General features: G+C 49.2%; 1 protein-coding gene and 1 non-coding gene across 2 annotated transcripts in view; one reads left to right on the top strand and one right to left on the bottom strand.

The window, feature by feature from the left end:
- Positions 1 to 26,321, bottom strand: part of OTOG (otogelin) — a 91,364-nt gene that overhangs the window by 22,227 nt on the left and 42,816 nt on the right. Inside the window, exons 29-39 of the mRNA XM_086677849.1 lie at positions 24,680 to 24,796; positions 23,461 to 23,617; positions 20,674 to 20,700; positions 18,034 to 18,201; positions 13,673 to 13,951; positions 11,640 to 11,757; positions 10,891 to 10,970; positions 8,530 to 10,325; positions 7,483 to 7,651; positions 7,027 to 7,172; positions 6,329 to 6,418 (exon numbers count right to left, since the gene is read on the bottom strand). Of these exons, the coding sequence (XP_086533975.1) occupies positions 6,329 to 6,418; positions 7,027 to 7,172; positions 7,483 to 7,651; positions 8,530 to 10,325; positions 10,891 to 10,970; positions 11,640 to 11,757; positions 13,673 to 13,951; positions 18,034 to 18,201; positions 20,674 to 20,700; positions 23,461 to 23,617; positions 24,680 to 24,796 (3,147 nt within the window). The remainder of the gene's footprint in view (positions 1 to 6,328; positions 6,419 to 7,026; positions 7,173 to 7,482; positions 7,652 to 8,529; positions 10,326 to 10,890; positions 10,971 to 11,639; positions 11,758 to 13,672; positions 13,952 to 18,033; positions 18,202 to 20,673; positions 20,701 to 23,460; positions 23,618 to 24,679; positions 24,797 to 26,321) is intronic.
- Positions 1,056 to 1,165, top strand: LOC112866235 (small nucleolar RNA SNORD89). The gene has a single exon (XR_003224090.2). It is a non-coding gene; the product is annotated as a small nucleolar RNA SNORD89 (small nucleolar RNA).

The raw sequence follows: 26,321 nt of genomic DNA on the forward strand, positions 1-26,321 counted from the left end.
TTAAGGGAAAATATGAAAATTACCAATTATACACAAACTTTTTCAGAAAATTAAAGAGGGGGAATACTTCTAATTCATTATTGAGGCCGGCATTACTCTGATACCAAAACTAAACTAATACATTACAAGAAAAGAAAATTTAGACTAAAATACACCTCATGAAGATCCAACAACATATAACAAGGCTAATATATCTCAACCAAATAAAGTTAATTCCAGGAATGCAGCACTAGTGCAACATTTGAAAATCGTAGTAATTCAACACATTAATAGTCTAAAGAAGACCAATGGAATATTATTCAGTGGTAAAAAGAAATGAGATATCAAGCCATGAAAAGCCGCGGAGGAACCTTGAATGCATATTGCTAAGTGAAAGAAATCAATCTGAAAAGACTACATACTATATGGTTCCAACTCTGTGGCATTCTGGAAAAGCAAAACTGTGGAGACAACAAAAAAGATCAGTGGTTGGGTGGGGGCTGGCGACCAACTGGCAGAGCACAGAGAATTTTTCAACCAGTGGAAATACTCTGGATGATATTATAATGATGGACAGATGTCATTACATATGTACCCAAACCCATGTGGAAAACCAAGAGTGACCCCTGAGGTAGGTAGACTATGGACTTCAGGTGATGATGATGTGTCAATGTAGATTCATTCACCTTGGTAACAAATGAACTCTGGTGATTGAGGCTGGTAATGAGGGAGGCTATGCATGTGTGGGTACAGAGGGTATATGGGAAATCTCCATATGTTCCTTTCAATTTTGTTGTGAACCTGAAACTGCTCTAAAAGAGTTAAATCTTTAAATTTTTTTTTTTTAACATTTATTTATTTTTGAGACAGGGAGAGACAGAACATGAACGGGGGAGGGTAGAGAGAGAGGGAGACACAGAATCTGAAACAGGTTCCAGGCCCTGAGCTGTCAGCACAGAGCCCGATGCAGGGCTCAAACTCACGGACCGTGAGATCATGACCTGAGCCGAAGTCGGATGCTTAATCGACTGAGCCACCCAGGCGCCCTAAAAGAGTTAAATCTTTAAAAAAAATAGTCTGAGGAATGATTACAATAAAAGGCCAAATTGCAATGCCTCTCCCAGCTGCTCTTTGTGGGTGCATGATGAGAACATCTTCAGATGTGAACCATTGGTCTGACCTCAGTAATCACAGGATTGAACCTTCGTACGTTGGGGAAGCTTTCCAAACAGGTATGGCCAAAAAAGGCATTCCCATAGAGAGCTCAAATTTAAGAAAAATAATCAGTTAAGAAAACATAATCAGGGAACCTCAAACAACACTGTGGCTTAAAGAAGCAGTGAATACCTCTCTGTGTACTTTTCAATACACTTGCCAAATCCAGGACTGCTATAATCGTAAAAGTTATCATAATAATAGAACCTTCAAAAGCAGGTGATTTGAAGATATTAAGCTAGAAATTATAACTAGAAAATCTGGAGAATTTGATTTTTTTTAACATGACAGTTAAATTGAACTCATCTGATGACACGTAGAAGTTGATTGCATGGTTATTGAATCTAGGATTATAGCTTCTTTCTCAGGAAAACTGTCTTCTACTTTTAAGTATATTTAATGAAGAAGATTTTGCTGATGTTGTAAATGTAAATCTTGACTCAGAGGTTTTTTTATATACATAAAATGTTCTCTAAATATAACTACTATTATTTGTAAGCTATTTATTTAAAACAAATTTGAAAATCTTTCCTTTTTTAAGTAAACAGCAATACTGTGATTTGGGGGTAGGGTAGAAAGTCTAAAGAAAAAGAACAATATGATTATTTCAATAAATGCAGTGAAAAGCTTTGACAAAATTCAACATCTGCTTACAGTAATAAAAACTCTCAGCAAACTACAAATAGGAGAAAACTTTCTTCACCAGATAAAGGATATCTATAAAAGACCTACAACTAACTTTGTGCTTTATAGTGAAAGACTGAACGCCTTCTCCCTAAGACCAGATACAAGACAAGGATGTCAGTGCTCAATCCCTCTTATTCAACATCATATTAGAGGTCCTAACCAATGCAATAGGCAAGAAAAATAAATTTTAAAAATACCCACTGGAAAGGAAGAAATATAATCGTCTCTATTTAGAAAAGATATAAACATCTATGTAGAAAAACTAGAAGAATTTACAAGAACTAATAAGTGAGTTTAACAAGGTTGCAAGATATGATATCAATGTAAAACTCATGTGTACATATAAACAGCTAAATGAAAACCCAACGGCAAACACTTTTTAAGAGATGCAAAAATCAATTGTATGTATATATATTAGCAATGAGCGATTGGAAAGTGAATAAAAAGAACAATCATTTACAATAACATCAGAAATATGAAAATTTTAGAGATAAATCTGACAAAATATGTTCAAGATTCTTATATTGAAAACTACTTTATATAGAAAGATGAAATAATTAAAATAGCCAACATAATTTTGAAAGAGAAGAAAGTTGGAAGACTCATACAACCTGATTTTAATAAAAATTTAATAAGAAGTAACAGTTATCAAGACAGTGTGGCACTGGTGAAAAGATAGATATATAGATTTGTGGAACAATATTAAAGGTCCAGAAATAAACCCAAACATTAATGGTCAGTTGATTTTCGACAAAGGTGCAAAGACAAGTCAATGGAGGCAGGATAATCTTTTTAAAAAAGGTGCTGGAGGGTGCCTGGGTGGCTCAGTCGGTTAAGCGTCCGACTTCGGCTCAGGTCATGATCTCACGGTCCGTGAGTTTGAGCCCCGCGTCGGGCTCTGTGCTGACCGCTCGGAGCCTGGAGCCTGTTTCAGATTCTGTGTCTCCCTCTCTCTCTGCCCCTCCCCTGTTCATGCTCTGCCTCTCTCTGTCTCAAAAATAAATAAACGTTAAAAAAAAAATTTAAAAAGGTGCTGGAACATATAGGTGTCCATATGCGAGAAAAAAAAAAGAATCTTGACCCATACCTCACTCCATTTATAAAAATTGACTTAAAATGCAGCATATACTTAAAACTACTACTTAGAGGCACCTGGGTGGCTCAGTTGGTTAAGCGTCCAACTCTTGATTTTGTCTTCGGTCATGCTCTCACAGTTTGTGAGATCGATCCCCACATTTGGCTCTGTGCTGACAGTGAGGAGACTGCTTGGTATTCTCTCTCCCTCTCTCTCTTTCTGCACCTCCCCCCCCCCAAAATAAATAAATATTTTTTAAAAATTTAGAGACGTCTGGGTGGTTCAGTTGGTTGAACGTCCAACTTCATCTCAGGTCATGATCTTGCCATTCGTGAGTTCAAGCCCCACATTAGGCTCTGTGCTCACAGCTCAGAGCCTGCAGCCTGCTTCAGCCCTCTCTCTCTGCCCCTCCCCCACTCGCACTCTGTCTCTCTCTCAAAAATAAATAAACATTAAACAATTTTTTAAAGTAATACCTAAAGCTATAAAACTTCTAGAAGAAAACATAGGAGAAGATCCTTGAGACTTTGCATTAAGCAAAAGTTTGTTAGAACACCAAAATCATAATCCATAAAAGAAAGAACTGATAAACTGGACTCCACCAAAATTAAAAACTTCTGCTCTTTGAAAGACACTTGAAAGTGAATGAAAAAATGTGCCACAGACTGGAAAATAATACTTATATCTGATAAAGGACCTGTATCCAAAAAAATACAAAAAATTCTCAAAACTCAATAAAACAGACAACATAATCTTTAAAACGTGCAAAGGTTTGAACAGACATTTCACCAAAGAGGATATACCATGGAAAACAAACCCATGAAAATATATTCAATATTATCAGCAATTAGAGAAATGCAAATTAAAACTACAATGAGATCTTATTACACATCTGTTAGAATGACTTAAAAACTCAACACCAAAAGACCACAATAATCCAACTAAAAAATGGGCAGAGGACCTGAATAGACATTTTCCAAAGAAGTCATACAGATGGCAAAGAGACACATGAAAAGGTACTCAAAATCACTAATCATCAGGGAATTGCAAGTCAAAACCACAAGAGATTACCTGATACCAGTCAGAATGGCTAGAATCAAAAAGATGAGAAATAACAAGTGTTGCTGAGGATGTGAAGAAAAAGGAACCCTTGTGTGCTGTTGGTAATGTAAATTGGTGCAGCCACTGTGGAAAACATTATGGAGGTTCCTTAAGAAATTAAAAATAGAAATACTATATGATTGGAGTGCCTGGGTGGCTCAGTCAGTTAAGTGTCCGACTTCTGCTCTGGTCATGATCTCATGGTTTGTGAGTTTGAGCCCTGCGTTGGGCTCTGTGCTGATGGCTCAGAGCCTGGAGCCTGCTTCGGATTCTGTGTCTCCCTCTCTCTCTGCCCCTTCCCTGCTCATGCTCTGTCTCTCTCTCAAAAATGAACAAACATTTTAAAAATTAAAAAAAAAAAAAAGAAATACTATATGATCTAGTAATTCCACTACCAGGTGTTCACCCAAAGAAAACAAAAACACTAATTCAAAAAGATATATGCACCCCTATGTTTATAGCAGCATAATTTATAATAGCCAAGATATGGGAACAACCCAAGAGTCCATCCATAGATGAATGGATAAATAAGATTTATGTATACATACATATATGTGTGTGTGTGTGTACACACAATTATTACTCAACCATAAAAAAGAATGAAATTTTTCCATTTAAGGCAAAATGGAAGGACCCTAGAAGGTACTGTGCTATGTGAAATAAGTCAGACACAGAAGCAAATGGTGCATGATTTCACTTAAATGTGGAATCTAAAAAACAAAACAAATGAAGAAAGAAAGAAAGAAAGAAAGAAAGAAAGAAAGAAAGAAAGAAAGGAAAGAAAGAAAGAAAGAAAGAAAGAAAGAAAGAAAGAAAGAAAGAAACAGAAAAAGAGAGAAAGAGAGGAAGAAAGAAAAAAAAACAGATTTAAAACAGACTTAAATACAGAGAACAAACTGGTGGTTGCCAGAGGGAAGGTGGGTGGGGGAATGGGTGAAATAGATAAAGGGAATTAAGGGGTACAAACTTCCGGTTATAAAATAAATAAGTCATGAAAATGAAAAGTACAGCATAAGGAATACAGTCAATAATACTGTAATCACATACAGTGACAAGTGGCAGCTACATTTATACTGATGAGCACTGAGTAATGTATGAAATTGTTGAATCACTATGTTGTACACCTGAAACTAATATAATATTATATGCTAACTATACTTCAATTTAAAAAACCTTATACAAATGCTTAGGCATCTTTATTTGTTAGCACCCCAAACTGGAAGCGGCCCAAATGTCTTTCAACTGGCAAACGGATAAACAAATAGTGGCACATCCGTATGACAGAATATTACAACAATAACAATCAACAGACTATTGATACATGCCATGGGGGAGAATCTCACCGTATACTCTGGTTCCCTGAATATGCCATTCTGGAAAAGCCAAAAGTATAGGGACAGAAGGCAGCGGTTGTCAGCAGGTGGGAGAGGTTGACAACAAAGTGGCACAGGGCAACAACTGGGGGTGATGATTATGGTGGTGGTTACAAGACTGTGGGTGTTTGTTAAAACTTATAGAACTGCACACTAACAAGGGTGAATTTTACTGTAGGTAAGTTATACCTCAAATTTCTTTTAATGGAAACATTTAAAAACCTAAGGGGTAAAACCCAAGGAGTTTTCTCCCGTTCCTGAGAGCTTCAGAGGGTGTGGTGGCCCTAAGTCTGGCATTCAAGGGCAGATTCCAACAGGAGGGCTGCAGATCTTGGCTCAGGAATGGGTGGGGAGAGTCAGGACCACAGGAGGACACACATCAGCCCCTCTGACCCACCTGTTGGGAGGAGCAAAGCAGGCCCTTGGGAGGGTACCACACAGAGTGGGCTGCTGTTGAACGCCAGCTCCTTGGCAGAGGTGGGCTTAGTGTGAAACTAATGAAGCTTAAAATCAGGGCTCCTCACTTAGATAGTCCCTTTCTCAGAAGGGGCTCTAGAAATATATACTTTTAGAAAGACATCGCCATATATTTATATAAAACTTGCACATGGCCACATATTTTTATAAAAACTGCTGAAGTAGATACTTTAACCGCAATCATTTAAGGTCACTCTCTCTCTTGCCATTCTAACTTCCTCTCGTTTACAATATTCCTCCCAGTACCTGTGCTCCCCTGACATTAGAGTGGCCACAAATATTTTAATTAAATCACTTTCAAATATAACTTTTCCATTCGAGTTCCTGCCCACTCTTGCCCCCAATCACGAACAAGCCTCAAGACCCCTCCCCTGTCCCCATGATTGCTGCCCTAGGAATACTGGCTCTTTGATGCACTCACCTTCCGGTTGAAACGGTCGATGGTGACCTGATGGGTCAAGTGAGTCACATTCAGCATCACCGGACAGAAGGGGGGCCAGTTTAGGTGACCCTGCAGAGAGAGCCCAACCTTCATCAGCTTGGAGTCCAGGCCTGTTGTCTGCTTCTCCTGGTGAGCCATTGTGAGCACACTTTCCTGGCCACCCCCTCTCAATATGCCAGGAGCACTCACTGGGGCTGTGCAGATGGTGCACAAAATCCCATGGAACATGTATGGTTCTACCTGACCTCCTGTAAGCCCAACCAAAAAAAAAAAAAAAAAAAAAGAAGAAGAAAAAACAAACAAAAATACCCTGCCTCCTTCCACCTGGCTCATGGGGATATCCTAGTAGGTGATTCTCTGCAGCCAGCACTCTTGACCTCAGGCCCTGGAGTGGCATCCCCACTTCTCTACACTTCAGTGCCTCCCACATGGGCCTGGGCAGCTGGGACAAGCTGGGAATGGCACAGGCCCCAGGAAGGGCCAGGAGGTGGTGCACTCCACTTACCCTTTCCCCACACATCCCTTCCAAGAGACCCTTGACAGAGGGAAATACCGTAGGGGTTTACACATCTGTCCTCAACTCTGGCATCCCTCAAAACCCAATTCACCGCTCAATCTCCCTTCCAAACCTAGTCAATCCCAAGGCCCCAGAAGGAAAGGAAGTAGGGGGAAGTCACCAGGTTAGCACTTTTGCAGTCAAGGACATGGACGGTGACCATTTCGTTGGGGCTCTGGGTGAGGACGTAGATGGCCTCCTTGAACAGGGCTACGTGGCTCCCATCAAAGGTTATGAAGCTTAGGTCAGGGAAGATTGAGCATCGGCCTGGGGGAGGGGCAGGGATGAGAAGAATAGATGGATGCTTCTGGGGGCCAAGGCCACCCAGGAACAAAGGGCAGGCCTCTTGGCCTTTTCCTGGGTGATGGAGAGGCCCTGGGGACTGGAGAGCCACTCAGAGCAGGCATCACAGAGATGAGGTTGCAAGAGTAGGGAATCTGCCAGGTCAGGGGTCACACGGAGACAAGAGGTCCCATAGGAGAATGCAGTCAGGTCAGGGTTACCCTAAGGCTGAGGAGCACACAGGTAAGGGGCCGAGGTCACACTGGGGGAGGATCGGGTGCATCCCAGGACTCACAGGCACATTCCCAGATGGGGCAGCAGCGGTCCCCGCCCACCCTCACTGCGAGGCCCAGGACCCCACAGCGAGGGGGTTTGGCGCCCTGGGGACAGTGCTGGGACTGGTTCACTCGGATCAGCTGGCCCTCCAGGCAGATGTGGCGGACGCAGTCTTGCTCAGCGATTGGCTGGGGCACAGGGTGGAAGGACAGCGTGAGTGCCCAGCCTAGTGCCACAGCCACTCATTCCCCCACCCCAGCCGTCAAGCCTAAGGGCAGTAAGACCCTTTCCAATGTAGACTGTAGCAGGTCAGGGGACCCAGAAGTAAGACTACTAGGGAGTGGTGTCCTTACTCTCCACGCACCCAACATACCCATCAGGGGCCTGGGGATGGGCTGAGCATGAGATTGGGGGTCGGGGAACTGACTCCCAGAGACCTCTGCATATCTGTCTGGCCCTTGCAGAGAGCTCCAGGTACACAGATGTGCAAACACACTAGCTTAGACTCAGAAAAACCCGAGCATACCCATGCATGCACACACACATACACACACACACACACACACACACACTCACACACAATCTTGCTTTATCTCTCTTTCTTACAAATGCACACACACTGTCTTGTAACACCAAATATCACACACACACACACACACACACACACACACACTGACATATGAGGGCTCACCCTGAGTCTCACACACATACACTATGCACACATAGTCCCATGTAGCTCCATAGACACAAACAGACACATGCTAGCACACCCGTGTTGTCATGCTCTGGATGTCATGCTAAGTCATCCAATCAGCCCTAGGGGAATGGTCGGACTCTGCTATGACATCGGGGGCCCAGAGGAGACTGGAGAACCTGTCAGGCTCCAGAGTGTGGGGCAAGGGTAAGGGGGGTGACTGAAGCTCCATCTTTCAGCCTGGCAGCCAGTGAAGGAGAAGCAGGAGCAGGCCATGAGGAATGTGACGGCAATGATGGTGTCCCAGCCAGGGGGCACAGGAGGAGAGACACATGGAGTGTCCACATATGGGGGGCCTGACAAGTCACTCACGACACACGTGGCAGATGTGCTGTCCTCAGTGGTGGTTGTCAAGGTCTCTGCCGAACTCGCTGCGATGCTCTGGGCTGGGGCCGAGCGCCCAGACTGCTTGGTGGTGGCCTCTGCCTCCAGCTCTGCTGGGAGCCGAGGTCCAGCCGAGGTTCCATGGGCCTCGGGCAGCTGAGGGAGCAGAACCAGTGCGCTCTCTCGGGAGGCGGTCCTGGCCGAGATGCGGCTCAGGGGATAGGATGTAGGCACCAGTGGCACTGTGCCAGCCCAGGGGACGTCAGCCTCAGGTGCCAAGGTAGCAAGAGTGTGGGCCACAGCAGGTGTGAGTTCTGTGGGCCCCCCCTGGGCAGAGCCATGTATCCTGGTGGGCAGAGACACTTGCTTGGACAGGATGGCCATCTTCTCTGCGGTGCTTTTTTGTGGGGCAACAGATACTGTGGAGGCTGCCCCCTCAGCCATGGCCACGACTCCAGAGGCTGGCAATGTGGCTCCCAGAAACAGGCCTGGTGCCGTGCCTACTGCCTGAGGGGTTATGTGATGGGGCAGGTCTACCTGGCCCACAGCGGGGGTGAGAGGAGGTGCTGAGCTGAGTGTCTGAGCAGGTGGAGTTGTGGCCATAGGGGGAGATGTGGCCTGCTGCTGCGGGAGCAGAGGGGTGGTGACAGAACCCTTGGACCCGGGCGTGGCCACTGGGGCAGATGTGCCCACCTTGGCCAAGGGCAGGCTGGTATCGAGAGGCAGGCCAGAGAGGAGCTGGTGTGGCCGAGTTGAGTCCAGAGACACGAAGGGTGTGACCCCCAGCCCGTGAGCAACTGTGGACTGGCTGGTGGCAGCTGGAGTCTTTGGGGGCGGAGCTGGAAGCCTGGTGGCTGTGGTGGTGTGCCAGGCAGGGTGGAGTGGGGCAGTGGGGAAGGGGCTTGGAAGTGAGGATGGTGGGATACCCAGGGGCTGGTCGGGCCCAGGTTGCTTCTCTGTCGGTGGCTCCGTCTCTACTCTCTTGGTTGCCAGAAGACTAACAGGAACCTGTTCTGCTTCTGTTCTAGCCTCAGCCAGGGGGCTGCTGGGACTAGAAACGCTCTGGGCCTGTATGGGCTGAGGGATCCCTGTCCTGTTCGTGGCCTCTGTTATTGCAGGTGTCAGCAAAGCCTTGTGGGATCCCAAGGAAGTGAGGGGCCTGGAGGTCACTGCAGGGGAAGCCACAGGTCTGGAGGGGGAACTTGCAGGCAACTCTAGGCTTGGGAAGGGCTGGAGGGGCGTGGTCTTAATAGTCAAGGAGCCAGGGCCTGGGACCGTCACAGCTTTGGTCATGAGTGGGAAGCGAGGTGCAGGGGGTGACCGGGAGGAGACTGTGATGTTGGGGCTCCCTGCAAAGGTCAGAGTCACCCTAGTCGTCTTCATAGCACTTGGCCCTATGCTAGGTGTGGGAGTCTGCTGCGAAAGGGAGAGGGATGAGGATTCTGGGGCAGGGGAGGTGGCCAGGTGGCTGGCAGTCACTCCCTTGCTGGCCGGGGCCTCTGTGGGGTGGACAGGGAGGTTAGATGCAGTGACCTCCAGCGGCTGCTGCAGAGTGGGCTGTGTGGGGCCTGGAGACAGCATTGGCCCCTGAGTAGCTACCAGGGGTGGGTTCAGGGCTGTGGTGAGTGGGGCAGCTGGAGTGAGCGCTGGCTTGTGGGAGGGGGCCCCGGGAGCTTCCTGTGGAAACTGCAGCTCCTTGTCACTGGGAGTGGGCAGCTCTTGACTGGGAGGCAGGGTCTCATTGCCAAGAGGTTCTGTGGGACGCAAAACCATGGGTTCCACACCTGGGGCAGAGAGAGAAGAAGCTCAGAAGTGCCTGTTGCCCCCGGGAGTCTTCACTGGGCAGGGATGTAAAAAAAAAAACAGGGCTCTGGAACCAGCGATTCAGGTGAACATGGGGGAAGGCAGCTTCCAACGTCCAGACAGGCTGACTGACCAACCCAGGGGCCTCTGCCGCATGGCACTGGATGACTCCCAGAAGTCAGCAGGTCTGGACTCTGCCCCATACTTGAGCTTGGATTCAAGTCCAAAGTCCAACCTTGGACTCTTGCCCCAAAACCTGAGCTCAGAGCCAACAGACCTCAGGCCTAAGTTTGTCTGTACCATGTTCCTACTGCCTGATCCCAAGCCAGTCCCTTCCCCACTCTGGGCTTCATTTTTCTCTCTGTACCATAGGGAGAATGGACTGAATGAGGTCCCTGCCTACTCCAGGGTCTCTTCCAGAGGCCCCAATACTGATGCTGCTTCTTTAGGGCCCTGGGGGCTCTGGGCATGATTGGTCAAGGCGACTGTGGAGACTTACAAGAAATCTGAGTGGAGCGGGGGGGATGAGAAATCTAGGCCACTCACAGTCCTCCAGGTAGACACATCTCTGTGTGACTTCATCCAGGACCTTGGGGGTGGGGCATGCAGGTACACAGCCTTCTACCCTGAGGACAGAGCAGGGAGCCAGTTAGCAGTCTGAAATACGAAGGGCATCGTCTCTTTTCACTAGGATTGAGCACCGCTTCATCTCCTTATGGCACACATGACATGAACCTCCAGAGACACTGTGTACAGGAGCACATATACCCAAACATGCATGTTGCACACTTTTGCACACACCTTCTCCTCAGACCAAGAGGGAAACACGAAAAAGGCCTGGTTATGCACATACTTGTGCACACACTCACACATGCTCACAAGTGTCTGCATTTAGGCACATTGTTACGCCAGCAAGACTCGAAAGCATTCACACAGAATGTCAAAACATCAGCGCATACACCTTCACACACACACAGCTGCACCAACATCCAGACACATGCATCTCACATACATGCACATACACACAGCTGTGTAGAGCCCACAGACACACACAGGGCCCAGCTCTATGCACATCATGCACAAATCAATATTCACACATACCCGCGTAAGTCAGGTTTGCTCTGATACGCACGTCCCCATACACGCGGCACACGAAACATGCATTCACAAGTATGTGGAAGCACACATATACACCTCAGGACGTGCTCATGCCCATGCCGTCAGACTACATGCCCATTTACACGTGTGTGTGCTCAAACCAGTGATGTACACACCTTGACTCCATACCCCCTCACCTGGGCACATCCTGGCAGCTAGCTGCCTGTGGGTCCCGGCAGGTTCGGAAGCAGGGGCTGGCACAAGCATCGTAGTGCCACTCACAGATGGGGTAGGCAGCCCCTGAGGGCTTGGCATCTGGAAAGGCAACCCGCCCCAAGTGCTGAGACTGAGTGAGACTGGGCACCAGCTCAGGGTCAGGTGACAGAACACAGAGGTAATCCTAGCTCAGCCCATCCCCACCCTGCTCCATGGAAGAGACAAATGGACGCATGTAGGAAAAGTAAAGAAAAATAAAATAAGACAGCATATACTAAAATAAAAGTCAACCTAAGGGGAAGTTTGTATTCCTGAGAGTCGGGGTCGGTGCCTGGGGGATCTTTGGGATAGGGCTCTGGGAGTTTGGTGTAGGGGCTAAGAAGCCCAGGGCAGGGCACTATAGAGCAGGCAGTTGTAGCTGGGCTTTGAGGGTTAGCCAAAGATAAGGCTGGGACCTCTGATGTCCCCATAAGGCTGCTCTGCCCCTCTGGGACCTTGATGGCCAGGCTTGCTCTGCACCCCTGGGACCTTGGTGGCTATTAATAGTAATAATAACAAAAACAACAGCACCAAATATGACATTCAACATCTCACAAGTATTTCCCCACAATAATCCTGTGACGTAGCACTATCTTTACCCCCATTTTATGGGTGAGGAAACTGAGGCACACAAGATGCTGGGAAAATTAAACTCTCCCAGAAGAGATTTCCTCAGAAAACGTCCTGTGGCCAGTGTGACAGATGAGGAAACCTCAGAGGAAGTCTGGGCAAAGGGGGACTCAGAGGCAGACAAGACCCCAGACCACCTTAGCAGAAGTGACTGGTCTCTGAAACCATGGCTTGAGCAGGAAGATGTGGGTGGGATCTGCAACAGGCCAGAGGGAGCAGCCCCTTTCCAACTCCCTTTTCCCACACTGCTGATGACTGTGGAGAAAATCTGCTTTTCTAAGATCCTTAAGACCTGAACTGAGAACTTACATTTGGGGAGCACCTACTATAAGCCAGGCCCAGAGCAAAACCCGCGAGATGCAATCAATCCTCACAACAATTTTATGAGGCAAATATTCCCATTGTACAGGGTTGGATGGTGGGGAGCTGTCCTCCAAGTGCCAAGAACTAGGGTCAGGATTTGAACCCAAGGCTGTCTGGCTTCAAAGCCTGCGTTCATTCCACTCTGTCTTCCAGAAAGGGACACAAGCTCTGCCATTACAGCCAGTGATGAATCTGTCCTGGGTGGGGTTCATTGGTGGACTCTACAGATGACCGCTGAATGTAACAACGAGCTGGCCCAGGCCTGGTTTGTAGGGGAGGTGATAAATGAGGAGGCTGGCTGGAGATACATTTATGCATGTATGTAAATGGATCCATTCATGTGGCATGAGGTGCCCTCACAGACACAAACATACATGTCCACATGCAGGACACAGAGGTCTGCCTGAAGTGGTAGAGAAATTGTGATCACTTCCTCCAGGGATTAGGCAGTGATCAAGCATTTGGGGGCAGACCCACCTGGCAGGGGGATGGCAAAGGTCTGGAACCTATCCGTCTCCGCTAGAAAGGGTGTGGAACTGCCCCATTACTGCCACGGGGGAGAGGGAGACTGCTGGATCCTCAGCCTGGTGCCCCAGGGGGCAGTCTTTGAAAGCACAGGGCCAGCATGTGTCCCCATCAGCAAGAAACCTGAGCCAGTGGGCTACGCAAGCTGTGGCCAGGAGCACTTCTTGCCTCCCTTCCACAAAGGCTGCCCTATTTTTAGACCATGTAATCGGCCTGTGGGTGTAGGCAGGACCCAGGAAGCTGGCTGGGCCCCGAGCCCCACTGCCCACAGGCTCCCTAGGCCATCAACATGGAGGTTGGGCCACATCCCATCTCAGGGGCAGCACCCAAGGGTGGTCTCCCTGAGCCAGGAGAGTGGGAATTCTGCCTCTTGAGGGTGATTGGAAGGGTGTGGTGCGAGAGGGTGGGAAGGGCAGTCTGATGAGGGGCTGAGGGTGATGGCAGGGGGGACACCTACCTAGAAGGCGGAAGAACGTGCCCCGGCGGAACACCTCTGTGTGCTCATACAGCCGCAGGACCAGCGTGGGCCCCAACACATAAAGGAAGGACCCAGGCTCTGCCAGTGACTCTAGGGCCACTAGGCCTGCCTGCCACGTCCCCCGGTGCAGTGAGAAGGAGGCATGGTGGTGGAAGGCAACGTTGCCCTGCCACTTAGCCAGCTCCACAGACCCATTGGCTGTGACATGGAGGAAGAAGTTGGGTCTGTCCGCTGCCTCCAGGGATACCACGTCCGGGTCTGCAAAGAGCCAGGTGGGTAAAGTGAGCGCAGAGACGGGTCCATATGGGGTGCAGAACCTCAGAGACTCAGGACAGCAACACGCCCTGTGGATTAGCTGGGCCCTGCTCCTCCATGCCTGCCCACCGACTTCCGCCTGCTGGCTGCCCCTCTGTGCACACCACCTCTCCCTGAGGGAAGTGGAAGGTTAGAGAAGCTGCCAGCTGCCAAACCTCGGGGAGGTGTCTTCCTCCCACCTTCCTTCCCTCCTCCCTCCTTTCTTCCTCTGCAAACATTTTGAGGACACTCTGTGTGCCAGGAGAAATTCTAAATGCTAGGGATGCAGCAGGGAATAGACTGACAGAAACAGTCACCCCGGAGGAGTCACATTCTATTGGCCAGGCTGGGGTTTGGGGATTTGCCAGGTTTCAGGGACCCCACCTCGGTCCTGCTTCACACAGAATCCCAGATGGTCAGAGCTGGCAGACTGAGGGGTGTGTCGAGTCCAAGCCACAGGTGGGAAAATAGTGAACCCGAGAGGAGAAGGGGCTTGCTCTGAGCCCTACGATCGGTCTCTGCTGTCCTCTCTCCTGTGTCCACAAAGGCCCAGTTCTAGAAAGTAGGGCTTGTTTCTGGGTGGATAACCCCCTGCACAGGGCCCTGCAGGTTTTGTCAGCCCCCAGATCCACAAGCAGGTGTCCAGGAGTCCCGGCCCGCCACAGCCGGCTGCCTTGTGGGCTAGTGACTTGACGTGCCTAGGCTCTTGTGAGGGATAAACAATACAGTGTATGTGAAAGACCTAGCGTGGGGCTTCGTGTGTCTTCCCTTCCCGCCCATGTAGCTCCTGTTACACCTCCCTGAGCAGCTGTGAGAAGACAGGAGGCACATGGACGAAGGATTCATCGTTAACAGTAATAACAACAACTGCTATGTACCAATGACTATGTGCCAGACACAACGCTAAGCAAGCCCTCTACCTGCTGGTTTATTAAATTCCAAGAGCGCCCTGGGAGGTGGCAAATTCATTCATTCAGCAGCTCATGTTTTCTGAGGGCCCTTCATGTGCCAGGCACTGTTCTAGGCACAACGGGGAAAAGAAAAGACAAACCAACAAAAATCCCTGCCGGGATGGAGCTTATATTCAAGTGGGAGGAGGACAAACATAATAAACAAGTAAAATCTATAATAGGTTAGAAGGAGATGATATTGTTATTCCCATTTTACAGATGAGGAAAGCGAGGCCCAGAGTCACACCGATGGTGGACGAGGGAGGCAGGATTAGGAGCCCAGGCAGGCTAAGGCCAGAGCCCAGGATCTTAACCTCTGCACCGTCAGCCCCAGGGATGGGATCCAGGAGCTGGCACAGGGCAGCACAGAGGGGTAGGGTGCTGTGTTCCAGCCCAGCCCTGTTCACGTTCTCGGCGTGACCTCAGGCAAGGCACTTTCCCTCTCGGGGACTTGCCCTCCTTCTTTGTGAAGGCTGCTCTCAGCCTAGATCAAAGTTCTCAACCATTTAAGTCCTCTTAACAGAGGAGAGGCTGGAACGCAGACCCTGAGGTAAAAAGTCTTGTGTTTTACCTGAAGCATTCAAGTGACTTCTACCTCCCAGTCGCTAAATTTTATTTCTTTTTACATCTGTGTTTGGGAGGCAGCATGGCACAGCAGTTCAGATGAAGTACTGGCTGCTGTCACTAACGAGTGACGCACCTTTGGGTGAATTTCCTAACTTCTCTGGGCCGCAGTTCTCGCATCTGTAACTTGGGAAAACAACAGCACCGTACCTCCTAAAACTGCCCTGAGGTCTAAATGAGTTGGTATCTAGGAAGCACCGAGAATAGTGTCCAGCGCATGGTAAGTGCTACAGCAGGGTGAGCTACTATTATTAATAAATAAGGAACCTCCTCCCTAAATCTTCAAGTCAAATTGACCCTCCCCGGTGATACACCAGGCTATGACTTGTGTCCCTTTAATATATTCTACAGGACATCAAAACTCCCAAGAGTGACAGGCTCAGGCCTGAATGATTGCTGAGTCTTCCCCTCTGTGACTTTTTCTGCTCTCCATTTCTTCCCATCATAATCTTTTCCATCATTCAAGGCCCAGTTCAAAGGACACTTCCATGCCGCCGCCCCAGATCTCACCTAGAAGGCACATTCTCTTCTGCTGTCCAGTACCCTGGGTACAGTATAAGGGAAGGAGCACAGGATAGGGTAGGTGTGGGGACCTGGGTCCTTACTGGGCCCTGCTCCCACCTGCCCAGGAGACCCAGGCCTGACTGAGGTGGAGGCTGGGCTTCACAGCCTCTTCACTCTGGGGAATCCTGTCCACAGTGATGTTCTTCAAGGACAGCCTACCCTGGGGTTCTGCTTAACATGCCCATAAAACCACTGGAAAATCATCGCCCCCTCTGGACTTCTTACTGGACTAACATATTAAATGGAGAACAGAAAATGCCCACTAAGTAGATGACCTACTGCACCTAGAAGGTTGTAAGACACCCTTCTTTAAATAGGACCACACACGGACCTGGGGATTAGGAACGTTTAGGGAGGGAGTGCTCTCTTTTGGGTGGTGGTGGGTGGCCCAGTCCCAGGCTTCCTTGTCTGGTGACGTGATTCCTCTTGGCACCTCCTACTGTACCCCTGGCTCACACCCCCATGAACATCACCCACAGCTGTGCCTGGGGCTGGGCAGGAGCTGGAGTGTCTCTCTCCTCCTGAAAGCCCTTCCATGGCTTCCCACCGCCCTCAGAATAAAAGCCCAGCTCCTGAGCCCAGCTTACAAGTCCCTCTCTGGCTTCTTCCCACCCCTCAAGGGAACACCACTTACTCTAAGAAGCCTCTCCTGACTCCCCAAGACTGCTTTAGGGGCTCCTCCCAAGTGTTCCCACAGACATTGTTAACTGCCTTTGATCATGTCATGTCTGTCTCCTGGATGGGACTGTGGACTTCTGGTGGGCAGGAATGTGTCTTTTCCATCCCTGATGCCCCAGCACCCAGCTCTGCGTCTGGCCTGGGAATAGGGCCCAGTGAAAGGGAGGGAGGGCATGAGGAAGGGAGGCTAGGATGAGGGTGTGGGGAAAGGTTCTCCTAACTAGATAAACAGCAGACCCTGAGAATCTGAGATCTTAAATCCTTAGATTGGGATGGACTCTCTGAGAAGCATCTTGGTTCATGGCTCCAGCTGATGCCAGGACAGGCTGCATGGACCATCCCTGTGGTTGGGAAGATACTGACTAGATGGGGCCAGCAGGATGCGGGGGTAGAAATGCTGATCACAGTGACCGTGCACACTGGGACACACACAAATGGCCAAAGAAAAGACTTCCTAGCACTGGTTCATCTGAGGCCTTGGCTGGCCCAGGGCCCAGCAAAAATACCATCCAGGGGTCTCTCTGCACCAGGCAAGATTCCTGCCACTCCTCAAACATTACCGAACTCCTAAGGGAGGGCAATGCCCGCTATAGCTAAGCTTGTCCGGTCTGCAGACCTTCTGAGACCTGGGAGGCTGCAGCTGGTTCCAGGTGTGTCCCAGTCTGTGTAACCTGCCAGACCAGAATTCAGGATCGTAACCTGAGCAAATCAAGAGCCTGCGCCTCCATTCACAGAAGAAAGCCCCCTGGAGTCATCAGCCAGCTCCCCTCTGGCACTTGAAGTCTATCCAGTCTCAAGGATGGAAGGGAAGGGAAGAGGAAGAGAAGGAGAAGCAGAAAAAGATGGGGGTGGAGAGGGAAGAAGAGGAGGAGGAGGAGGAGAGGGGAAAGAGGACTGAGGGCAGGAAGGAGGGGAGGAGGAGAGGGAGAGGAGGTAGCAGTTGTCGCCACCAGGGTTTTCTGGAGTACGACAGGCAATGACGTAAAGCAAGGTACAAAGGTACATCAGGACCTTGGCCTCCCTGTTTTTTCCAGGGAGAAGAGGGAAGGCACCTCTTTGAAGAGACTAACAGCCTGACCCAAAAGGCTGTCTCAACTGGGAAAGGGGCACCTGTCCAAGCCCCACTTTTCTTCAGCTACTGCAGATTGCTTAGGGCCTCAACATCCTCCCCTCCTCTGGCAACTGCCTCCCTCCACCAAGGGGCGGGGTGGGGTTAGAGATAGGCCTTACCGTGAGCCTTGGCCTTGTACAGTGCAGCTGTCAGCAGGAAGTTCACAATGTCCCCTGGAGCCACGTCCTCTGCACTCACTAGGACTATGGCACCGCCTGCAGCCTTGGTGGCCACCAGGACACTGCCACCTGCCAAGCTGGCCAGTTGGTAGGGACCCTTACCTAGTGCTGGAGAGAAGGGGCCCAGTCGTGAGCCCTGCCCCCCTGGGCCTTTGCCCACCTCCCATCCTGCCAAAGGTGGAGAAAAGAGAGGGTGCAAGAGAGCTACTCTTGGTCGCTTCCCTCACCCCGGATCCCAGGGAGCTCGATTCCACAAGAATGGAAGTAAACTCCAGGCTGTCAGTCCCTGATGGGAAATACCCCTCTGCACAGTGCCTGAACAATTTCACAAGAAGCCTGAGAACAAGGCCGCCCATGGGAGACCTCTGCCCACCTACCACCACCAAATGTCTCTCCGTGAGCCGGTCCCACAGCCACTGCTCTATTCAGGGTCATCTCTGATACTTAACATCAGACCTGGTCTCTGCCCACACAAGGCCTGAGGGAAGGCCAGGAAGTCTTGGGCTCAACATTAGTGTTTACCTACTTATCTCAAAGTGTCATTTTTGTGTCTCTTAGGTGCCTACAGTTGTTGGTATAGGTTGGAAAGGGCCATGGGGTTTCCTAGACAACTGGCAATAATCTTATAACCAACTTCCCTGCCTCTGGTGTGTCCCTTGGCTTCCAGTGCTGCCTCCCCACAGGTGTCTGAGTCACTTTTCTAGTCACACTCCCTGCTGGGACTCATCCATGGCTCCCCATTGCCGTCAGGATAGAATCCAAGAGCCCAGATTGAATTCAGGGACCCCCGCCTACCTCCTCACACCCTTGCCCGGCCACACTGAACTTCTCTGGCTCATCCTTGAAAAAGCCGTGCTGTGTTCTACCTCATGCCTCTCCTCATGCTGTCCTGCCCACTCAGAATAGTCCTCCCTGTTTTGTGCCTGGCAAACGCCTACTCAACCTTTGGGGCCCAGCTCAAATGTCACCTCCTTGGCGAAGCTCTCCCTGCACCCTCTCCCGCCACACACAAACGTCATCCCTCCTCCTCTGCGCTCCCCCAGCCCTCGGAGTAAGGCACACACTGATCACAGCTCTTATGATGAGGCTCATGATGGAGGGTCCATGTCTGTCTCCTGGACCGGATGGGAAATAGGCAGCACTGTGCTACTAAATGCCTGACAATAAGCTTTCAAACAAACAAAACCCCAATCTGTAGCGTTCGCTGATTTCCATGGCGTGAATACTCATGCCAGTGGTCAGTTTCAAACTACGGACTGAATGTGGAGTTAGGAGTACACAGTGGTTTTAGAGAGCCAGCATGGGCCAACACGCTACTGTGACAGGCCTCATTGACCACTGATTCCCCAACACCCAGCAAGGGCCTGGACCAGAGAAAATGTTGGTAGAAGAGCAGAGCAAGGAATGGATGGGTGGGTGGGTGAGTGGGTGGAGGATGCTAGAAACAGCTTGTCCTTTGCCAGTTACTGCCACCGAAAATGCCACAGAAGAGAGAAAACTCTGCTCAGAGCTGTCTTGCTGAAATGTCTTTGCCTGATGTCAGACAGACCTTGCCTGTCCCAGGGACTGCAATTCTCCTATTTCAGATTCATTCCTATAAAGAAAGATTCCTCATAGCCAGGAGGAAGCCCCTGGCCATCAGGAGTCCCTAAGGGCTAACATTTTGGAGGGCCTGTAGTCACTGCACTATCATGCTTTACTCTGGTCCAGCTCTCCTCTCGCAGACCCCCTGACTGGTATCCTGGTCTCTAGTCTGTCCCCCTCAATTTCACTTGCTATACTCTGCCAGCGGGACAGACCAAAATCTGATAATGCAGGAAACTGAGGACAAAGCCTTGGACCTATACCCACACAGGCCTGCTCATGGCATGGTACCTGGAGAGAATGGAGCTGGGCCCAGAAGTCAAATGTGAATGATACCAAGGACCTGAGAAGCATCTAACTCTGCCAAGATCTGACTTCCCACCCCATTGCCCATGACCCTAGTGATGAAACTGAGTAATGAGCTCTAATGCTGGACATTAACCTTCCTTGGGTTTTTAGTCATGACCTGTGTCTTCACCCTACCTAATGCAGAAGTTGGAGCATATCTTGGTACCCTGGGACCTTGGCTAAATTTGAAGATGAATCTGACAGTCTAAGCCAAGCTATAGGTTTTGCTCCAGTCATCCTCAGAAAGAGCAGTTTGAACTTGCCTTTGCCACTCAAAACTTCAGGAGACCCAAGACAATATTCCATGGGCCTGATGAACTAGACTGTGAAGGCCACAGGGTGGCACACTGTGCAAATGGGGTTTTAACTTCCTGGTGAAGCTATCCTGGGTGAGAACAACTCCTGGGAAGCTGGCCCAGCCTGGACTATGGACAAAGGCCACAGGAACTTCTAGGGACAGAATTCCAGGGCATCCTGTGGTCTCTGCACTGTCTGGGTTCTCCCTGCATGGTGGGGTTCCCCCCCTGCCCCATGTCACAGCTCTTCTGGGGCCAGCAGGGCCTCAGGATGGCTGATGCTGTTATGGCATCAGGGCAGGGCTGGCAGTGGCTCAGCCCCCCAGACTCCACTTGGGGAAGACGGGCTTACCTTTGTTAAAGAAGTCACAGTCATACGCTGAAAGAGAGAGAAAAGACTTTTTGAGAAACCTGGAACAGATGGACAGAGCCATGGCCCCTAGCAATCCCAGCTGTCCCAGATTTAGCTTGCCTCCCAAACTCCAAGATTTAGGCATGGTCACTGGATTCATATATCTTAAGGTGTAGGAAATACCATGGCTCCTTTCTGTACCCCCAGCACAAAGCTCAAAACCTGGCCTAGAGTAGGCACTCAGCATGCATCGAATGAATGAATGAATGAATGAATGAATGTTGGACAGAATGGTGTGTTTTGTGTGGTCCCAAAGGGCAAGGTTAGAATCAAGAAGTGGAAACTCCAATAAGAAATGTTATAGCAGGTCCTGGAGGAATACAAGCACAAGGTACAAATTGGTATTTCAAGAACCTTGGGTAGAAGGGAACCAGGGGCCTCTAAGATCCAAGGCTTCTTCAGGTCCCTGGGTGTAGTTTCCATCAGGTTTTGACAAGCTCTTCCAAGTGTGTGCTCAGCGCACCCTCTAGTGGCCCAGCCCAGCACCACAGCCTATTGCCCTGGGACCTGAGACATGGATTCTTTAGTCCATTGGGGTAAACTGGGGACCTTGCAGGGGTACCTAAAGCCAGAAGCAAGGCCATGAGGAACCACTTGGGTAAGCTGAGGAGCATTCTCCCTCGCTTGTAGGCATGGTCTGAAGAGAGCCACCAACTCCACTGCATTTGGCATTGACCTCTAGAAAGAGCACTAGCAGTTAGATTGACCCACCATGTGGTTATGGGAAAGTACTCACTTTTCCTCACTTGTTGACTCAGAAGATTGAACTAGAGAATTAGATCTCAGAGTCTCTGGTTTCAAGTGTGTATCAGGTCTGGGGGAGATAGTCTGGAAAAGTCAGACCTGAGTTCAAATTCTATCTCTCTCACTCTTCAACTGTGCATACTGGGACAAGTTACTCAACCTTTCTGAAATTTAATGCCCTACTTTATAAGATGGGACCACCACTAGTATCTGCCCCATAGATTTGTGAGGTCTGGACTAGGGTAAGGCAAATGCTTACCTTGGGTGCAAAATGTAAGAGGGCGTCAAAAATCTCAGTAATTAAGATATATAGTATTTTAACACACTGTTTAAAAATTTTTGAAGTTAATGCAAAAATACCCACGATAAACAAAATATCAAAAATTTTAAATAAGGACAGGATAAATGACAGTGCCTTGCCGAGCCACACTGGATCCTGAGGCAGAAGGGAAAATCAATAATATTGATCCTGTCATTACTTAAAACTTTGACTTTTTGTTCACCAAAGCCGAAGAGAGTTTTGCATTAAGTTTGAGTTTTTAAAACAATTACCTTAAAATGTGATTTATCTCCATTACTGAGATCTTGGTGCCCCTTAAATCTTGTGTCCCAGGTGAGGTGTCCTTTACTTCACTCTAGCCCTAAAGATTAAGTGAGTTAACGCGGAGATGGCTCAGGGCCTGGCACACAGCAGATACTTGTAAATATGTATTCCCTTCTCTTTCAAGAAGGATTTTTACCTGAGGAATAGAGGGAGGACCACTGAGCATCCACAGAGCATCTGCAGTGGGAGGGTCCAGAGGAAGATGGACAGATAAAAGGGAGGCCAAAGGTGGATTCTGTTCCATCTTCTTCCTAGGGTCATCCTGCCTGGAGCTCTCAGGGCTCAGGACATGCCGGCCCCATGTCCCCATAAAAAATGACAGCGACCTCAGTAATAGCATAGAGCACTGTGCCAAGGGCTTTACATGTGTTATCTCACTGACAGCTCACAGCACCCTGCAAGGCAGGTATGGTTCCCTCAGCCCTCAACTACGAGTCAGAGTGTGAAGCACATGCCCCAGGTCACCCCACTTGGTGACCGCTAACCCAAGAGAGTCTGGTCCCAGGGCTTGTGTAATAACCACTGCACCCCAAAGTGAGGCATAAAGGCACCAGGAAGATCACTGGTGTGCAGGAACAAATAATAAAAAATAAGTTAATGAATAATTTAACTTTCTACATATTTTATTTAATTTTTAAAATATTCACTTTTATATCTGCTGTATGACATACATTTACACTACTAACAGTTTATTTATGTACATGCATGTATGTATATGTATGCATGCATGCTGGAAATATTTTTACAGGATAGGAGCAGACAGCCCAGGGCATTTGCAGACCACCATTGTGCTAAATAAACTGATGTCTTGTGCTGCCTCTGATGGGGCCTGTGTGTATTAGCTGACAAAGGGCTTTTACATTCACTATCCCATTTGATCCTCACAATGAAGCTGGTGGGGCAGGTCTATTCCTACTTTACAGATGAGAAAATTGAGCCCTCGAGAGGCTGAATGACTTGTTAAGGCTATTTGCAAATGGTTAAGGCCACACAGCTTGCAAATGGCAGCTGTGGGTCTGAAACCCGGGGCTCCTCACTCCTCTGGTAGAGTGGGTAAGGGCACAGGTCTGCAGCCAGACCATCTGAAGATGAGCCCTGGATTGACCACTAACCTATGTGACCTTGAGCATGTTACTTAATCTCTGCCTCTGTCTAACCTGCTCCCCAACTGTAAAACAGGAATAAATGGTCCTACTTCATAGGGTTTTGTAAAAATTCAATGAAAGATACAGGCAAACCTGTATCCAGCTGAGGAGGATGCGCCTGGAACATACCAAGTACTCAATAAACACTAGCCACTAGAGAGTGATGGAGCCCCACAGGCCTGCCCACAGAGGGGTCCCCACTCCCTACCTTGGCTGATTGGTCTGGATACTCACGGCAGAGGTGTGGGGTCCTCCAGTCCACAGCTACCCCATGCTGACAGCACTGGTGGGCATAGGCAGACACGCTGGCACAGAAACACTCACAGTCACCACCCCGGTTGCACCCACATGTGTCTGTCAGGCAGTTTGAGTAAAACCAAGTGACATCGACCTAAGGGAGGTCAGAAGTCAGAGGTCAGAGGACAGCTCCTGAATGTTAGCTCTTCAGCTTCTCAACCAATGCCACTTAGCTTTAGGGAGTGGTACAAACATGAAGGGGCCACAGGGCAGGGCGAGCTGCCCGGGTGGGGTGAGGGCAGACAGGTGGCCAACTCAGAAGGAAACAACTCCATGGCCCAGACAGATCCTACTTTTGAGAACTGGGCTCTCACCTTCCCCAGGCCTATGCTATTGGATCCAGGGTCTAAGGATGTGGCTGAGAAAAAGATGTGGGGTATGAACTCCCAGCCAAGGCCAGAGACAACCAAGGCCAGCCCGACAGCAGCCTTGAAAGCCCTGGAGGGGACCATGCGAAGCTAAGCGCCAGCTCCCCTCTGTCTCCTCTGAGGGCAGAACAGGCAGCGGGCCAATGCCACAGCATAACGGGTTTTTGCTCACTGTTCGAAGGACTTCCTCATCAGAGCCAGATTGAGACAGGTTTCAAAAAGGCATGGAAGGGGTGTGTGGGTGGCTCAGTCCATTGAGCATCTCACTCTTGATTTCGGCTCAGGTCATGATCTCATGGTTTGGTTTGTGGGACTGAGTCCTGTGTGGGGTTCTGCGCTGACAGCATAGAGCCTGCTTGGGATTCTCTCTCTCCTCTCTCTGCCCCTCTCCTACTTGTGTACATGCGCATGCACACGCACCCTCTCTTTCTCTCTCTCTCTGAACAATAAACAAATATTCTCTCTCTCTCTCTCAAAATAAATAGACAATAAGAAAATTCTCTCTCTCTCTCCATCTGCCCCTCTCCCACTCTCTTTCTCAAAATAAAAGAGGGGCATGGAAGCTGTTTCTCTGGCTGTCTGTCCTGGGTCATTCTGGGAATCTGGGAAAACAGGGCAGACTCATCTGAGCTAGCTGGAGGCAGGGAATTGACAGAGGTGGATCTCCTTTCTAGACCTGAGGTGCCTCTTCTGAGGCATGGGTTGTGGAGTCGGGGGTTCTGAGAGTGGAAGGGATCCCGGGAAGGTGGGGGAGGGAATCAGGAGTGTTGAGGCTGGGGTCCACTCACCACAGGGTGGCAGGTCTCAAACACCTCACTGAGCAGAATGCTGCACTCCTTTCTGGCAAACGGTTCCCGGAGAGGATTCAGGACACATGTGTCCCAGGGATCAAGGGTATCTGGGCACTGAGAGGCAAAGACACGTCTGTTGATCTCCCTACCCCCACAATGCCTTATTGCCTGGTGTGGTGGACAAACTCCTAGACTGACTCCCATGGTCCCTAACTCCTGAGGTTCAAGCCCTTGTATAATCCCCTCTCCTTGAGTGTGGGAAGGACTTATGAAGGCTTCAAGCTGAAAAAAGAAGGCTAAGGTGATGGGATGGACACGGTTATGTGTATGTGATTGCATTTTTATGTTACATAAGATGGAAAGCCCATCTCTCTGGAGTCTCTCTTTTGCTGGCTGTGAGGAAGCATGCGACCGTGTTGGGGAATCTCACATGACCAGAATGGTGAGTGGTCTTTAGGAGCCGAGGGTCCTCTCTAGCCAACAGCTAGCAAAACCACTGAAGCTCTCCGTTCTATGGCTGCAAGGAACTGAATGCTACTGACAACCCCCCAGCAGGTGGGGAAGGAGATACCTTCCTAGTTGAACATCCAGATGAGAGCTCAGCCCTGGCTGACACCTTGGTAGCAGACTGTGATACCCTAAGCAAAGAACCGAGTCAAGCCCTGCCCTGACTCTTGACCCACAGAAACTGAGATAATACATGTGTGTGGTTAAATGCTGCCAAATCTGTAGTAATGTTGTTACACAGCTATAGATAACTAATAACTAATACAGACTTCCCCAATGTCTGACAAGCCTCCTCCATCAGGCCTACACTGTCACATAACACACCACCCCCCCCCCCCCCCACCGGCCCAGGATATGCCAAAGGATTATCGAGAGAAGAGCAGCAGTAGGGGATCAGAGGAGGGGAGCAATACAAGTTAGTCACCCTCTCTGCTTCTTTTAAATGGTAGTGGGCTAGAGCATACCCTTCTGAGACTATGAGAACAGCCTTGTCCCACCTCAGGATTATACTGAGGACTATGCCCTGACCCCAAGCTACATAAGCTCACCTTCATCTATTACCCAACAGAGAATTAGGGACCTAAAATGACCCAGTCCGAGAAAGGCAAATATGTAACACTCATATCACCGCTGTCTGCTGCTGTACTCATGGCAGACATAACTAATCAACCACAGTTCTCCTTCTAGCTGAGCCTGACACAAGTCTTAGGTATTTCTCAGCATAGCTTCCTAGGCAACCTCTTCTGGCTGATCAAAGCTGTCATGATAAGTCAAATCCAGTCACCATCCCTCTCCTGGCATAGCTCCTTCACAGAGGATGACAGAGAAGATGGAACTTAGTCAAGGTCAACCAGCAAGTCACTGGATGACCCAAGACAAGAACCTAGGTCTCCTGCTCTGAGTTCAGTGCTATTTAGCTCCATAGCTCACAGCTTGGGCTCCTCAGCCATCTCTCAACCTGCAGGGACACCCTCCTCATTTCTGCCTCTGTTAAAGTCGTCCTCCCTCTCAGAGGCTTTCTCTCTGATACATGCATCTTTCCAAATATGGCCTATCCTTTAAGTACCACCATACTCCCACCTCCTTCAGGAAGCCTCTGATTGCCTCAGTCCACATGGGTCTCTCTTGGATT

Source organism: Puma concolor, chromosome D1, assembly GCF_028749965.1.
Source record: "Puma concolor isolate L17-30 chromosome D1, mPumCon1.1.hap2, whole genome shotgun sequence".
NCBI lineage: Eukaryota > Metazoa > Chordata > Mammalia > Carnivora > Felidae > Puma > Puma concolor.